This window comes from Dryas octopetala, chromosome 2 (assembly GCF_963921425.1).
Source record: "Dryas octopetala chromosome 2, drDryOcto1.1, whole genome shotgun sequence".
Classification (NCBI taxonomy): domain Eukaryota; kingdom Viridiplantae; phylum Streptophyta; class Magnoliopsida; order Rosales; family Rosaceae; genus Dryas; species Dryas octopetala.
Genome location: NC_141367.1, coordinates 20429618 through 20445923, shown reverse-complemented (window position 1 = coordinate 20445923; position 16306 = coordinate 20429618). Strand labels below are relative to the sequence as shown.

Sequence of the window (16306 nt, the reverse complement as noted above, 5' to 3'; positions counted from 1 at the left end):
TAGTATTTACTAACATTATAGAATTATATAATAACTTAATAAACATATTAATAATTTATTAGAATAAACAAACGAAAAACCTATTAAATATGTTATGATTCACCAATTAGACAAATAAACTAGTTAGTTCAGTTGGTTAAGAGTTGAAATTTGTTCTATGAGGTCTCAAGTTCGATTTAGAACATAGCCAAAATCCTATATTTTTTTTTATTGAAGATATTAAACGGGCTTTGGGCTATGGGCTTCGGGCTTTGGGCTTTGGGCTTTGGGCTTCGGGCCGGGCTTTGGACCGGGCTTTGGGCGGGCTTTGAGCGGGCCTAAGCGGAGCGGGCTTTGGGCGGGCCGTGGGTTTCAAGGGGATGGCCCAAGCCCAACCCAAAAAATTTTCGGGCCGGCCCGGCCCGGCCCAAATGTCGGGCCACATCGGGCTTCGGGCCCAATGGGCTGGGCGGGCTTCGGGCCTTGGGCTATTTGGTGAGCCCTAGGCGAATCTGTCACTGAGAAATTAAGCAACAAACCACAACTTGGCAACTTGCCTAACCGAACCGTTAGATTATAAACCGCCTAAACGTTCCAACCAATCAAACGCATACACGCGTCACTCCCTCATTGGACAATCACACACACGGCCCGCCCATATAAACGACCTCCCATCACACTCTCACGCACCGTAACTCACATTTTCACAAAAGCCTCTTCAACAAATTTTCCCGCCCTTTTACACAGAGAACTGAGAGAGAGAGATTCAATGGAGGCGAGTGCGATTGATGTTGTTACAGAGGGCATTAAGGCCATGGAGGTATCGGACGCCAAGAAGATCGCTGGTGTTGCCGGCGGTGATGGCGGCGTTGAGGCCAAGACTGCAACTACTGCTGCTGTTGCTATTGCTACTGAGTCTGATCCGAAGAAGAAGAAGATCAAGAACAAGAACCGCCGAATCCATGTCTCCGGCACCAAGCGACCTCTCTTCTTCTACTGCAATCTTGCTAAGGTATATAGATGTTTGTTGATACACATGTACATTTCTCGATCTCGCTTTTCTTGGATCATATATGCGTGTTTGGTTGTTCGGAAACCAGGGGATAGAAAATTGACGCTGATTTGTGTTTTAATTAATCCTTTCGTGTGCTGTTTGGTTAAGTCTTGATTTGATTAATTGGAGAATATTGTGTTGTTGAACGTGAAGTTAATTGTTGGGTTCATGCATGTTTGGTTGTTCAGAAACCAGAGGAATTAAGGAAAACGGAGGCTAATTAGATTTTATTATTTTAATTAATAATTTATTGTACTGTTTTTTTGTTAAATTTTGTTGTATTATTCATAATAGGAAAAGATTTTCTAAGTATGATTGGAGATCATTGGTTCTTGAAGGTGAAGTTAATTGTTGGACTCATGCATGTTTGGTTGTTCAGAAACCAGGGGAAATAAAATGGAGGCTAATTGGGGTTTAATTAATACTTTCTTGCACTGTTTTGTTAAATTTTCATTGTACTAAATATTCATAATAGCGAAGATTTGTGGTGCTTTAGGATTATTTTGGGTTCTTGAACGTGAAGTTAAATTAAATTTCAGTCGAATGATATTTGCGCAGTGATTTGGGTTCCTCCAATTTCATGCTTCTAGTTTTAATGCACATTCGTCTTGGAGTAAACTATGATCTTCTTTCTAATGGAGCTTTCATTAATGTAATCTATTCCTTTGTTGCAGAGGTACATCAAGCAGTACAATGATGTGGAGCTCTCTGCCTTGGGCATGGGTACAACTTCTTGCATCCCCCATTTTTTTTTGTTTCATGTTAATTTGTTTTCCTTTTTGCATATTAATTGTTTCCTTTTTTACATATTAATTTGTTTCGTTTGTATTAAAGCAGCCATTGTTTAACATCTTGCACTTGGACCACTATCTGTTATTGTTTCTTTAATTTTGTTATGATCAAGCTTCAGCATGTTGTGTTAACTTGTGAGTTACATGGTACAGCTATTCCTGCTGTCATCACAATTGCTGAGACTCTGAAACGCAATGGGTTTGCAGTCCAAAAGAGTAAGTCAAACCTGTTCCATTAGTACCTATTTCATTTCCAGTATTTGGTTAATATGATAAACATAATGGTTGCTTGTTTTGGGGGTAATGGAACAGGTATAAGCACCTCTACTGTGGGCTCAAAGGATGATGAAAAGGGACGGATTGTTCAGAAGGCTCAGGTTGTTTAATTTCTTTCTTTGAATTAATCTGGGCTTTGTGCATTTTACTTGTCAAAATTGTATGCTATTTATTCCTAAGTGTCCTTCTTTTTCTGTCACATAGATTGAGATTTTGCTGGGCAAGGCTAAAAAACTCGAGGAGACCACTGTTGCTGCAGCATGAAGGCTCGTGACTCAACAATACCATATCACATAGTGGCAGCTTTGAATTTCAGAAATTTCTTCTTTCAGTAAAGTTCAATTCATTAGCATAATCATGTATATGATAGATATATTGATTAGTCGGGGCAGATCAAATGTAAGCTTTGGATCTGCATGCATGTTTTCTTACGTGCACTTTGCTTCTAGTCTTTGATTACTGGGATCTGATGATATGACATACTTGATGCATAAATAATAGCATGTTTACAGAGTTTTTAAAACCCTCCCTCTCTCTCTCTCTCTCTCTCTCTCTCTCTCTCTCTCTCTCTCACACACACACACACACACACACACACATTGTCTTGTTAGAAAAGCAGTCAAACGTGGAGGTTGATTTTCACTTCTCTTTCCATGTAAAGAGTCGTTAGAATTATTTTTCTTTATGATTTATATGCAAATTGGCATTGTCTTTAATTATGCACAGTACCCATTCAAGTAGTTATGGTGGCACAACATAGGGGATACCCCAAATATGTAAAGTCACTAAAGTACTGTATCCACCTAATTACAAGTACAACAATAATGGAAGAAGCATCACTGCAATGACAGCTTCGCAAGGGTCAAGGCTAATACCTTGACCCCATTAGATATGTCCTGAATGGAGGAATATTCTTCAGGCTTGTGGCTGTAACCTGCAAAAACCAAATGGATGTCACTATAAACTAGCGTTGCATTCATCTCATGCAAATTTTCTCATAATGCATATGGCACATGCTTTTAACAGTAAAAAATAAAATTATTCATCTGCTTTTTAATCTCATAATTCAGATTAAAGATTAACATCCTTATTTGGAATGTTTCAATGAAATAAAAACACTGCCAGTTCACTGAGAGAAATTAAGGGTAGGTGCTATTAGTCTATTATTCGTAGAAAAAGAGAGAAAATTCTACCTTTGTAACATGGAATGAATAGCATACCCATTGGAGATACTCTGCAACAATGTAAAAATACATTATCAGAATCTAATTGCGGTAAAAAAGAACTATGACATTCTCTCCGAATCTCCTCACATTAGGTAGGTCGTAGAGCAATTTTAAAGTTTTATAGCATCCTAAGTAGCCCTTGGTGGAGTACCAATAGACACATACTAAAGAGCTCAATTGGGATGAACATCTGACAAAACATTGTATGAAGATAGCCTTGTGTACTTAAAAAGGTGGAACTTCCAGAGGCTCTCTCTCTCTCTCTTACCTGGCCATGAATAGTGAATCATGGTAAGCTCGGCTAATTATCAACTTGTGAGTTAAGTTTAGCTCTTTTGATGAAGCTTCCATTGCCTCAATTATTGATTTCTCAGAAAGTGCCGGTGGATCCTGATTTATGATTTTGAATTCTGATAGACTGACCCCGCGATTTTTGGCTATAGTAATTGCAGATTGATGGATTTTCTCAATTGCAATGTTTCTTCGCTCTTCATCGATGTCTCTTGTGTCTGCAAAATGAAAAATATAATATAAACAAAATTTTAGAAATACATATAAACACATCCAAAATATTAATATCCATATTGCTCAAATTATGGAAAAGATATGAAGCAGGGTCATGTATAACAGTATAAGATGATCATTTCAAACTTCAGTAAAATTAACAACTACAAAATATCGTAGGGAAAAACCAACTTGGTATAAATTTGAATGTTGTACTGGAGAAGTTATTGACAGAAAGCATACCAATTTCCAGATGTGATTTGCTTGGGATGCTGTTGATGGCTCCAGGATGTAGCTCCAGAATACCTTGTACAAAAATAATTATTAATTTAACAAAAATAGCCAGACTGAGAGAGTTAAAAAGTTCCGTGCTTAGGTACGAAGGAAACACAACTTACCAACTGTACCAACAGTATCAATAGATCCAGATTCTAATACATGTCTCTCAACAGCTAGCGCTAACTCTGCAGCTGCCAGTCCAGCATCATTTCTGGTCCAAATGATGCAGAAAACCAATTATGCTTTATGTTTGATGCAGCATCTAACATTAGAAAATATAATACTGCTGATGCAGCATCTAAAACTTGACAGTCACAGTAATTCTTGGAAGAGACTTAAAATGAGCATAGACAAATTATGAGATATTGTAACTGCAATAAATAACCAAAATAAATTTTCTAAAATGATTATTAGCAAAATAAAAACCTCAAGTGAGTCATGGGCAAAAAAAAAAACCTCAAGTGAGAAAACTACACAGAACAAGGAAATATCACACAACCAAAAATAATTAGTTTAGCTACATGAATCATTTCCTAACATTCTTGGGGAAATATCACAAAGACTGGACAGGGGACAGTTCATATAATCCTGGACCTCTTTAACAAGAAAGGTGTCTTAGTTGATATAGTCCTCTTACAGCCTGTGGAGACGAACAATCTACCTATGTGGCATTAGGACAGCACCCGCATGGCCTCCATTGCCTTGAAAATCCACTTTTATACTTGCGGGGGCTGCAATGGCAGTTACTATGCCAATTGATATACCTGGATCAGAAAGCACACTGTGTTGACGGACATAATATATCATACCTAATGTTAGTAATATATGTGTAGAAAGGCCTACCTTCTTCCTCCAAAATGGGGCCCTGCTCAATATGCAATTCCAGAAAAGCAGAGTAGCTTCCTTTCTTTAAGAACACACTCAATAAATCATCTTGATTATTAGTGTATCCAGCAGATTGTGCAGCATCTAAGAAGGAGATATTTTGACCATCAAATGTTGTCTTCAGAGCTTCAACAAGTGCTTCACTCCCTGCCATTAAGCGGCTGCACATTTTTTTAATCACATATGAGGAAACTCAAAATAGAATGGAATTATGAAAAATACATCTCATTGTTGAAACGAACCCAAAATTTAAAATTTAAAATTTAAAATTTTAAAAGAAAAAGTTAGAAAAGTAACCGAAACATTAGTACAGCTTCTAGTGAGTGAAACTGTAAAGAGGTAGTGATCCTGACCTTCCCAGACAGCTGATTCCAAAGCGGGTAGGCTCTTCTGAGGTGAACAAGATAACTTCTAGTGATCGTTTAGGTTTGAACCCAGACCTGCCATGCAGCCAGGAGCATAACCACAAAGAGCAGAAACAACATTTCACCTTGGGAATACCATATACGAAATATTAAAGGATATGATTCATAGGGATGTTTTCCATTATCAATACTTCCAAAAGGTTATAGTAATCTACACAATATTCTCGTTTCATTAGTATTTTATGTAGGACATAACATGTTTGAGGCCTTATCCTTGTCTCCCTCGCCAGAGACTGCCAATGATTTGAGTTAAATTATTATAATTTGCATCATTAAGTTTTTGAAACAATAATTCAGACCTACAAGGTGATACATGAAAACCAAGAGACTATGAAACCCTGTTGCTGTAACCTAATGTTATAATGTTTTTGGAAGGGATAGGTCTTCCCATTCAGACGTCATCAATTCATGCTTGCTTACAAATGTTGAACGGATACATTATAGAGAGAATGTCTCCTAGTACCAAATCAAGCATGCTAAGGCTCCAGGTTTGCCCACATCAATTCAGATGGAAATTTATTTTCATACGTTTAAATTTTTAAATCCAAGGTGCATATAACATCAGTCAGGAAAGTTGCAAACCTTTTTAGTACATTGATGGCTTCTATAGCACCTAAAACACCCACAACCCCATCATACTTTCCAGAGTATGGAATGGCATCAATGTGAGAACCCGTTGCAACTGCAGAAAGCTCTGGGTTAGAGCCTTCCCTGTATATAGGAAAGCAAGACAAAGAGCATGGTCAACGCAACTTAATGAGGCAGAGATGCTAATATGAAGAACAATGTAACCAGATAAACAACATGATATAAAGAACAATGTAACCACATAAATAAGGCAGATATGATATGAGCTTAAGTACTCATGAAACAAAGTATAAGAAATTAGGTTCTCTTAAAAGTTATAGTTGTATGATATAAGAGCAAATAGAGCAAAATTTCAGCCTTCACGGTAAAGAGGACAAAATTCTTGCAAAGAAGCAGATATTTGTAATGAACAAGAGAGACCAAATCAGTCGATAAAACTGTTTTCCTTTTTTTTTTTTTTGGTTTTTTTTGTTTCTGAATTTCCCTATTATCATTTTAAGCAAGCTAGAGGTATTTCATCACAAAATCTGACAACTATAAGTGTTGATTTAAAATTTCCATTAAGATTTTATGTGCTTGAGCTAGTCTAAACCCCACTTGGACATGCATACCACGATGAACAAATTACGAAAAGTAACCAATATATAAGCAGGCATGACAACAAATCTTGCAATACAATTTTAAATCTCAGCCACATGCTAACCCTGATGTAAAGATAGATAACAGCTTAGAGTTGTAACAGCCTCAGAGGGTGGCATTCTTACAAGAAAAAGCCTGTCCCTTTATGCTATCACTAGAGAAACAAAGAGTTAATGGCCTAAAAGAAAAGAGAGAAACAAAAAGTGAAGTATCCTTTTTATTATGCCTATATAAATTTCCTGCGTATTTTACATGTAATTTAACGTATAAATTAATGATTCCATCCATAAAGATAGGCACCTATGTGACTGACACCCTCTTGTTAAGGGGATTCAGGACATCCTGTGTAATTGGAATGATCAAAATCCACAATCTATTGGATTTGACAACTTCCTACCTCATCCGGTGGAAAGAGGATTAAGTTGTTTTACAGATCAATTCTCTAGAAAGAAGCCATACTAATGCACACTAAAGGACTTAGTCAGAAAGACAAATGCACTAAAATTGGTGCGACTGATGACATTACTTGAGGACTAAATCTCTGTATACATAATCTCCTTAGATATATTAAACATGATGTCAATGACATAATGAACTTTATTATATTTGATGCACCAGTAAGCACACGTGATCATATCTTATCTGAATGGGCTACAAGAACGAGAGTGAGGAAAAAAACAGAAAAGTACTTCTTTACCTGACCCAAAGCAGTTGGGAATCAGAGTTTCCAAGGTTTAATTAATATAATTGAAAAACCACAAGTTTATAACCTTAAAATGCTAAAATGACAGAGAATTGAGTATCAAAAAAGTTAAAAATTGGGATGTAGCTCACTCACCACCGACCAAATACGTTACCAACAGCATCCTCTCTAACAGAAAAACCAGAGAGTCCCATCAAGTTTTTGATGAATCTGCAGTTATATATTACCCAAAAACAATATTAGAGACATAGTTAAGTTAAATCCCATCTCAACATAAATCTCAATATTTGGGTGCATTACCATATTTCTCAATGTGTTCTTATTCGTTATTCTGATTAAAGTTCAGAATTTAATTATTCTGAGCAATATTCAGAAATTGATTTTATCATGCTAGAGCAACCTTTCAAGTAAAACTCTTTCATTTACTCCAACTTCAACATAAAGTTATATAACACACCCATGATATGCATTATACAAGTAGCATCTTACTTGTCAATCTATACATGCAACACCTATGTTACAGAATGCCGAAATCAAGCAAAGCTCAGTAACTAGGGCATGTCTATCTAGTTACCCCACGAAATCTGAATGGATGCACTGAGATAAGAGAGGAATTTATTATTTTTAACGATATCATGCAAATTCTTATCATCAAAAGACCAATGACTTTCATTCCTAAATGGCTCCAGTCACACTGATAAACAATAGACGCATCCTTTTTCTTAGTTCAGAATTTAAACATACTTTTTTAAAGGAAAAAAATCCAATCCATGCCTATCATTCTCTCCTTGTTATTTACATTCAACACCTTAGCCATTCACTAAAATGAAAAAAAAAAACTAATTCACACAATGATTGAAATCAAAGCTTAGTTGAATTGAGACTGGTATACGTACCTACGCCCCAATACATCCTTTTCACTGTACAAGATCCTGGTAACTGATGGGGCAGGTGTATCCGACAAAGTCGAAAGTTCATCAATCTAACAATCGAAAAATTCACAAAATTAGCTCACACATGAACTAATGAACACACCCAAGTCTCTTAAACAGTTATATCAGACACTTAAATGAAACCCAATAAGCCAAAGTGAGTAATTGGCCAAGCATATAAGAACCAATTAAATTTAGGACCTGTTTCTGTAAACTCTGAGTGTCAACGGATAGTGAAGAGACAGTGTTCTGAAAATAGGAGTGTGGCTCGTGAATTGGGTAGCCTGAGAAATCCTCCATTGTTTTGGTTGTTGGGTCTTCATCCTTGTGAGCTAAGATTGCAGTGAAGGAGCAGAGGAAGAGCAGGATGAGTGCTGAGTGAGAGAATCTCAGAGACATGTTTTCTGGGTTTGTTAGTACGCCCAACGCCCTGCCTTAGTTAATTGATAATTGTAGATGGGGTTTGTAGAGCACGACTGCCTAGGTGCGTCCATGAATATACCACGTTATCTGTCAGTGCTAATCTGACATTGATTTTGTTTTGTCTTGGCCCTTTTGGCGTACTTTTCTTTTGTTATACTTATATCATTGAGCTGATCATAGTGGCAAGTGTGATGTTTATAGAATGAACACATTTGCTTTAGAGCTATTTCCGCACTTTTTTTATTTTGTTGCACACCCCTATTAAAAGAAAAAAAAAAAAAAAAAAAACTATACAGCCCCTCCCTTTTTTTCCTCTCTTTTTTCTCTTGTTCACACCCCTCTTTCCCTGTTTTTTTTTTTCTTCTTCTTCTCCAACCCTCCCCCAGCCAGCCCCTCCACCTAATCCACCTAGCCCCTTAACCCCCTCACCTGACCCACCCCTCCCTCTATCCCCCTCCGGCCTCCCCCCTCCACCCTCCACCCTCCACCCTCCACCCTCCACCCAACCCACCTAGCCCCTCAGCCCCTGCACCGACCCCCCCAGCCCCTGCACCACCAAAACAGCCACCACCACCATCTTCTTCTTCCCCCTACCTAAGCCAAAACAGCCACCACCACTACCACATTCTTCTCTCTCTCTCTCTCTCTTCTCGCCCAAGAAAATAGAAAAAAAAAAAAGGGTGGCAGGTGGTTAGGCGGACCAATATCAAACCCGTCGGTTTCGTTCGACAGGTAACCGCCGAACAAACCTGGTTTGTTCGGTGGGTACCTGCCGAACGAAACAGCCAGGTTCGGCACTGGTCTGCCGAACCTGCAATTATTATTATTTTTTTTAAGTTGGTGTTGCGGGGGAGGATGAGGTGCTGCGAGGAGAGAGAAATACGAGGGTTGGTGCTGCGGGGAGGAGAGAGAGAGAGATGGAGGTGGTCGGGTGAGGGAAGGAGAGTGGGAGGGAGGTGGTCGATGAGGGAGGGGGAAGGGCTAGGATGGCAGAGGCTTGCAGGTGGCTGGTTTCAACATTTTTTTTTTGTTCTTTGTTTTTTTTAATTTAAAAATTCACATTTGGGGTGGGGTGTGTAGTGTTTGGATTAGGTGGGTGTGTAGTGAGAAATTTTGGTGAGATTAATGAGGTTGGGCTATTTTGGTAATGGGAAGGGTGTGCAAAAGAGAAATTTTAAATTTTAGAAGATGGTAGAAGGTGTGTAAGAGAAAAATGTGTGCAAAAAGAAAAAAAAAGGTGTGCAAATAGCAGCTCTCTTTGCTTTATGATTCGGAAAAGAAAGTTGGGCTTTTTGGGTATAGAAAGAAGGGTAAACTATTTTTTTTGTCGAGTTAATTGCACATACATCCCTTGAGATTTATCGTTTTTTCACATACACTTAGAGTTTCAACAATTACACATACACTTCTTGAGGTTTCAAAACTATTGCATATAACCCCTATAGTGAGTCGAAAAATGATGAGAAATTATGCAAAAAGACATGCTTGAAATGGTCTAATAAGATTACTTAAGGTGTAAGGTCCAACCTCAATACAAATATTTTATTTTTTATTTATTTATTTATATCTTTTGTAGGGGTTATATGCAATAGTTTTGAAACCTCATGAGGTGTATGTGTAATTTTTGAAACCCTAGAGATATATGTGAAAAAACAATAAACTCCAGGAGGTGTAAATATAATTAACTCGGTCCGAAATCACATTTGGTACTCATAGTTTTAACTTTTTTAATTTGGTTTATATTATGTTGTTTGCAATTTTAGAATAATTTAAATAAAACTTAAAATCTTTAATTTGAAAATAAATTATTCACTTATTTCAAGAAAAATTTTGTTAGGGGATTGAAAACCATCTCATGGGCTTCCTAAAACTAATTTCAAAGTAGACTAAAATGAATACATTTTTAGTGTATGAGCCAATTTGTTCTCTTATTTTGTAAGGCATTGGCCCTTATAAATTTATAATAACCATTTTCTTTTCTTAATTTTAAATTGAATAATAAATTAATAATTGAAAGTCTGCTTTTTTTTTTTCTTTTTTTTTTTGGGTGTTCATTCCACTATTAAACAGTAAACAGAGAAATAGGAAGCCACGGATTAAAAGAAGGCGGGAAGATCCGAAAGCCAACATCAAGTCGTCCCTTTTTTCCTTATTCAGAGAGTCAGCGTGTGAAGGAAGCTACAGCCTACTACAGCAATGGAGACTCCTATCCCCAGACGGGCCAGACACACATGCTTGAAGCTGGAACCCAAAGACACCCAACCCATCTTCGTGAAGGGCACGTGGTTCGAGACCCACTTCGACCTCGCCATCACCGACGGCCTCAACACCTGGATCTGCCACGCGTCTGAAGACGCCGTCAGAGAGCGCGCGGCCCAGTGGGACCAGCCGCCGTCGGACTACGTGGCGTTGGCCGAGCGCTACTTAGGGTTTCAGCACCCCAACTCCGTCTACGGCTTCGCTGATGCCGGAGATGCCCAAAAAAGAGTGAGTCTTTTTTTTTTGTTCTCTCTCTATTTTCTGGGTAATTAAAAATAGAGACTTTATTATTATTTTTTTGGGAAATGATTTTTCATAGTTTTGGATAATGGTTAATTGTTGATTATGTGATTGTGTAATGTTGTGCAGTTGTCGTGGACTTTTGAGAAAGAAGGGACCAAGCTAGAATGGCGGTGGAAGTGTCAGCCATCGTCTAATAGTAAGCAAACCACAGCAGAAATATTGGATTTTCTCATGGATGCAAATGTTGGGCTGAGTGTAAGTTTGTGAATCATTGTTCAGCTTATTTCCCATTGTGTAAATTTCTTTTCTTGTTACTGAAGAAGTGTGTTTTATGAATATGGTCCGACTTTCAAGTGGTCTATGTATTTTGTGATGGTTGCCAGACAGATGAAACTTAGTTGGGAACCACCCAATTTAAAGTCACTGTGGAATTTTTGGAATTTGGTAGTCAATTTGAAGTTGGGATTAAGAATTTTAAGAATTGTGTGTTTCTGAAGGAACCCAGATGGGTCTCCTCCACTATCAACTAGTTATGTATATAATACAAGAGTTTGGGTTAACCTTGTTATATAATAGGGCATGAGGTTGTGTCCATTTGATGTTTACTTACACTTGATTGTGATGGGAGAAGCCAATGCTGCACTAGACAGAATTTTTAGATTTCTGATATGCTGCTTTATATTGTCTAGGAGCCGATTGCCTTTGTTGGAACTTGCATAAAATTTGGGATAATATCTGACTGATCACTCATTTGGACAATGAAAAGCAGTAAATACAATATGTCAACTCCTTGTTTGGCTTACTCTTAAGAAGTAACTAATTGAAGCTCCTTCTGTTTGTAAATGTCATGCATATTAGAGTCAGTATTGTACTGAAGGTGCATGTGAGAGTATAACTTGTTTGCTTGTCTCATTCATGCTAGTGTATGTATGTATGTATGTATGTATAGGAAGAAGTTGTGAGAAAAACTCAATCATATGAGAGGTTGAAAGTGGAAGCTGAGAAGTGTCTAGCACAGAGTGAAAAGATTACCGTTGAGAAGATGGAATTTGAATCCGCAATTTATGCAAAGGTGTAACCTTAAGTCTTTCATTTCTCTATGATTTATTTATTCATTGATAATTTTTCTCTCTATGTTCTCTTTATGTTCTCTTTATGTTCCTTTATGTTGTGAATGGAACTTCAAACTTCTCCCGCCATAGAATGCAGTTGATAATCACTTCACTCTAGAGTGTGGTGTTCAGATGATATACCCTTGTGAGACTTGATTTTTCATATGAAGAATGTCCTGCAATGGTTTCATAGTCTAGCATTTGTTGTCTTTGGTTTCTAGATGATTAATGATTTACACTTGTGAAGTGAAACCCGTAAGGCTGCATTTTGGTGCCATGGTGAAGATATTATTTTGAAGTTTTGTCTGTCCAGTTTTTTATATTCAAGGAACTGGTTAGAAGATTGGATAAGTGCAGTTAAGACTCTTTTTTATTCGCACAGTGGGATGGATAGGATAGCAAGGTACTAGTCGGTTTGGTTGAATATTCCAATATCCATTGGTTTGGTTAGATACCCCTTAGTTTTGAACTTATTAACATGATCATTCCAAATGTGTGTCTGAATTGCAGTTTGATCATGCGGTCACTTTAAGTGCTTTTGAGTATTTGGCGTTTAATTGACTGGAATTTTTATTCTCTCTCAACTCAATCATCTAATAGAGAATTATCTTGGTGTTCTTTTTTTACACCTTGACTGACTTTTCCTTTACTTATTCTAGTTTCTTGGGGTCTTGAATTCAAAGAAAGCTAAACTAAGAGAGCTTCGAGATAAACTTTCAAAACAAGAAATTGCTGGGAAACTGCCACAAGCAGAGGAAGAGAGTACGGACCAGACTGAAACTTTTATCAGTGATGATGAGAAGAGCGAGGAAGAATCTTTGAAAGATCTTCCTGCTACCTCCATGGGTGTTTCAACAAATAGGTCTCGAGGTCGAAAGAGGGGTTTCTCACTTGGCAATTCATAATTTCAGCATGTTAATGCGGTAATGCCAATACTCCTGCCCAGGATCTTAGTATAAGTTTGTCTCTTAATATCCATTTTGTAAGTTATTGTGTATTTTATTTTTCGCAAAGTTTAGAGAGTTTCAGAGGCATACACACTTTTGTAACTGTTACCGAGAAATCAAATGGGCATCTAGAGTTTTTTTTTTTTCTTTTTTACCTACCTCTTCCAAGTTTTAAATAGATTCAGTTTACTCACTGAATGCTGATCTTGATAATGCAGTATATTTATTTCAATCAATATCAGCCACTGGAAAAGGCAAAATAGCAAACATGGCCGCCACAGCTTTAGGTTTCCGTGTTATATAAATGAAGGCTGAAATATGGTACAAATAACAACAGTCCTTTTGTGCATTTCCCTCTATCAATACAAAATGAGATTCCATATATCAGTTCAAATGTTGTTACATTATTAGGCACCAAACCCCTGAGCTTCATTCCCTCAAGGAGCCTCAAAACCTCATCTATATCCTACAAAGATATTGATAAAGAATGAAAATTGAGAATGCATTAACAGTGTTGAATTGCTTAGCATCGAATAGAAAAGTACTACAATACTTTCCTGTGTTTCATAGAATTAGCATGCGTTACATAACAATTCTTTTCGAAGAAAATTGGGAAGTGATTCAAGAGGTGCACGACCCTGTGCATTCTGCACAAGAACTTCGAGTAACATTGAAGTGACTGCATCATTTGGTACGAAATTCCTCTTACGCATTATTTCAACCAGCTCTGTTGCTTTATGAACATTATTTTCTCGAAGAAAACTCTGAATTATAATATTAAACGAAATGGAATCTGGTAAGCAACCCCTATCTTCCATTTGCAAGAACAATTTTTCAGCCTCCACTAACAGCCCTCCCTTACAGAGGCCATCTATCACAATGTTATATGTTACAACATCTGGAATCAAGCCTTTCTCTAAGATTTCATTAAATTTTTCCATTGCTTCTTCTAACTTACCAGTTCTAAACAGCCCACGAATTAGTATACTCCAAACCTGAATACCGGGTTCATGTTTAGTAGTCCTAAGGGACTGAAATAAATCTGTTGCCTCCTCAATGTGTCCATTCTTGCAGAGTCCATCCAACATAACAGTATATGTAGACAAGACTGGGGACTGACCACAAGTTTGCATCTCTTCAAAAAGTTCCTGTGCAGTTCTAACTCTACCTGCATGGAATAATGCTCCTAAAAGTGTGTTATAAGTTACTGTATCAGGTTCCAATCCTTTGCAACGCATTTGTTTAAATAGTTGTACAGCCTCGTCAGTCTTCCAACTCTTGCAATAGCCATTCATTAATATATTGTAGCTAACAACATTAAGCTCAAAACCTCTATCCACCATCTGTTCTAATAGTTCTTCTGCATCATCCAGTTGATCTACAAAACATAACCCACTCAAGAGTGAATTATAGGTGAACAAATTAGGCTCCTTGCCTTTCCGAATCATCAATGCAAATATCTTTTGTGCTTCCTCTACCCTCCCTGCTTTGCACAGGCTATCTATCAAAATCGTGAATGTCACCACATCCGGCAAATTTTCTCCTCCCACTGTCACCATTCGATTAAATATTTTCATGGCTTCCTCCCACAGACCCATTTGGCAAAATCCATGAATCAAAGAGTTGTAAGTGATTACATCAGCAGAAATTCCTTGCCCAACCATTTCATCAAAGATTCTCACAGCTTCTCTCAATTTTCGAACACTGCACAATCCTTTAATCAAAGAACTGTAAACAATGACATCCGGGGAGATGCCTGCACCAACCATTTCTGAAAACATTTTCAGTGCCCCATCAATCAACCCATCCTTGCAAAGAGAATCAATGATCATGCCATAGGTGATCACATTTGCCTCACCCTTTGCCTTCACCATCCTCCTATGCAACTCCAAAGCACGACCTGTCTCACGAATTTTACAAAGCCTATTAATAAGAATCCCATACACATTCACACTCCGCGGAAGCCCCTCCTCAATCATTTTATCGAACACTTGAACTGCATCCACAACCTTACCCTTCACACACATACCCTTAACCAGAGAGTTAACTGTGACCAAGTCAGGCTCAAAACCCCTCTTCATAATCTCCCCAAACACAGCAAACCCACAATCCACAACACCCAAATGGCAGCAACAGTTAATCACAATGTTAAGTGTGCATAAATCAGGTTTAACTCCTCCACTATTCAACTTCTTATGTGCCCAAAACACGGTCTGGTACTGTTTAAGCTTCGAAACTGAACCCAGTATATGATTAAACGTATCAATGGAAGGCATGGGTTGTGATTGAACCAGCTTATCAAAGCATCTTAGTGCATCTTTGAGATTGGTTTTACCTGACTTACATCGGTCTCTCACGTAATGCTCAAATTGGGTTGGACCCAGAAGGGTCTTCTTGGTTTTCTTACTGCTTTTGGGGTTGAAATTTGGTGAAGAATTTTGCAGTGGGTTCGTGAATAAAGAAGAAAGAGAGTGCAGGGTTTTGCTTCTTTCAAATTCATTTTTTGCAGAAGAAGTTGAATTCTTTGGCAACATATGAAAAAGGTCTTTGCTTGGTACACAAACAGTTTCCCTTCAAATTTTGACTCAGCAGGTTCGCCATTCTTCAAGGTTATTAATTCGTATCAGACCCGAATCTTATGGCTAAGTCCAACCCGACGCGCAAACTCCGGCCCACCCATATTCTAACTAAGCCCAAGCCCACCTTCTCTCACTTGTTTCTCTCTGTCTTTCATTCCTCATGCGCTTGTTTTCTCTTAATTTTCTCTGGGTTCTTGAGAAATAGTTCAAATTGTTTTCTTTAAACTTGAGTTTTTAATAAAGAGCTGAAAATGTATAGTTTGTGTTTTCAAAGTTCCATCTTTGTACTTTCTGCTGAGAAATAGCCACCACAGCCATGAGGCTGACATTATTCTCCATAAAATATCTGTGGTCTGAATATGTATAGTATAATATATACACATACATGTGCATGCACAAACATATAGTTTTTGCCCGAGCGAGTATATATATGCACATCTTTGTATGTATTTATATATATAT

General features: G+C 37.7%; 4 protein-coding genes across 5 annotated transcripts; 2 read left to right on the top strand and 2 right to left on the bottom strand.

Moving 5' to 3' along the window:
• The first annotated feature begins 748 nt into the window (after nt 1–748).
• Nucleotides 749–2444, top strand: LOC147293939 (uncharacterized protein At2g34160-like). The gene is made up of 5 exons (XM_086233660.1): nt 749–991; nt 1708–1756; nt 1978–2040; nt 2137–2201; nt 2305–2444. The coding sequence occupies exons 1-5, from the start codon at nt 749–751 to the stop codon at nt 2362–2364; spliced, it is 480 nt and encodes a 159-aa protein (XP_086089786.1). The 3' UTR covers nt 2365–2444.
• A 323-nt stretch (nt 2445–2767) lies between these two features.
• Nucleotides 2768–8839, bottom strand: UAH (ureidoglycolate amidohydrolase). The gene is made up of 12 exons (XM_086232565.1): nt 8483–8839; nt 8246–8331; nt 7485–7559; nt 6002–6130; nt 5348–5434; nt 4953–5155; nt 4771–4873; nt 4229–4320; nt 4074–4136; nt 3595–3835; nt 3294–3334; nt 2768–3034 (listed from the first exon to the last, which is right to left on the bottom strand). The coding sequence occupies exons 1-12, from the start codon at nt 8678–8680 to the stop codon at nt 2937–2939; spliced, it is 1416 nt and encodes a 471-aa protein (XP_086088691.1). The 5' UTR covers nt 8681–8839; the 3' UTR covers nt 2768–2936.
• A 1973-nt stretch (nt 8840–10812) lies between these two features.
• LOC147293937 (DNA repair protein XRCC4-like) lies at nt 10813–13391 on the top strand. Of its 2 annotated transcripts, XM_086233802.1 has the most exons (4): nt 10813–11191; nt 11333–11461; nt 12156–12278; nt 12978–13391. In XM_086233802.1, the coding sequence occupies exons 1-4, from the start codon at nt 10901–10903 to the stop codon at nt 13221–13223; spliced, it is 789 nt and encodes a 262-aa protein (XP_086089928.1). In that variant the 5' UTR covers nt 10813–10900; the 3' UTR covers nt 13224–13391. The 2 variants fall into 2 exon arrangements, with proteins under 2 accessions (XP_086089928.1, XP_086089929.1); XM_086233803.1 differs by lacking the exon at nt 12156–12278.
• A 366-nt stretch (nt 13392–13757) lies between these two features.
• Nucleotides 13758–15822, bottom strand: LOC147293936 (uncharacterized). Its single transcript, XM_086234174.1, has one exon. The coding sequence runs from the start codon at nt 15797–15799 to the stop codon at nt 13838–13840; it is 1962 nt and encodes a 653-aa protein (XP_086090300.1). The 5' UTR covers nt 15800–15822; the 3' UTR covers nt 13758–13837.
• Between the last annotated feature and the right edge of the window lie 484 nt (nt 15823–16306).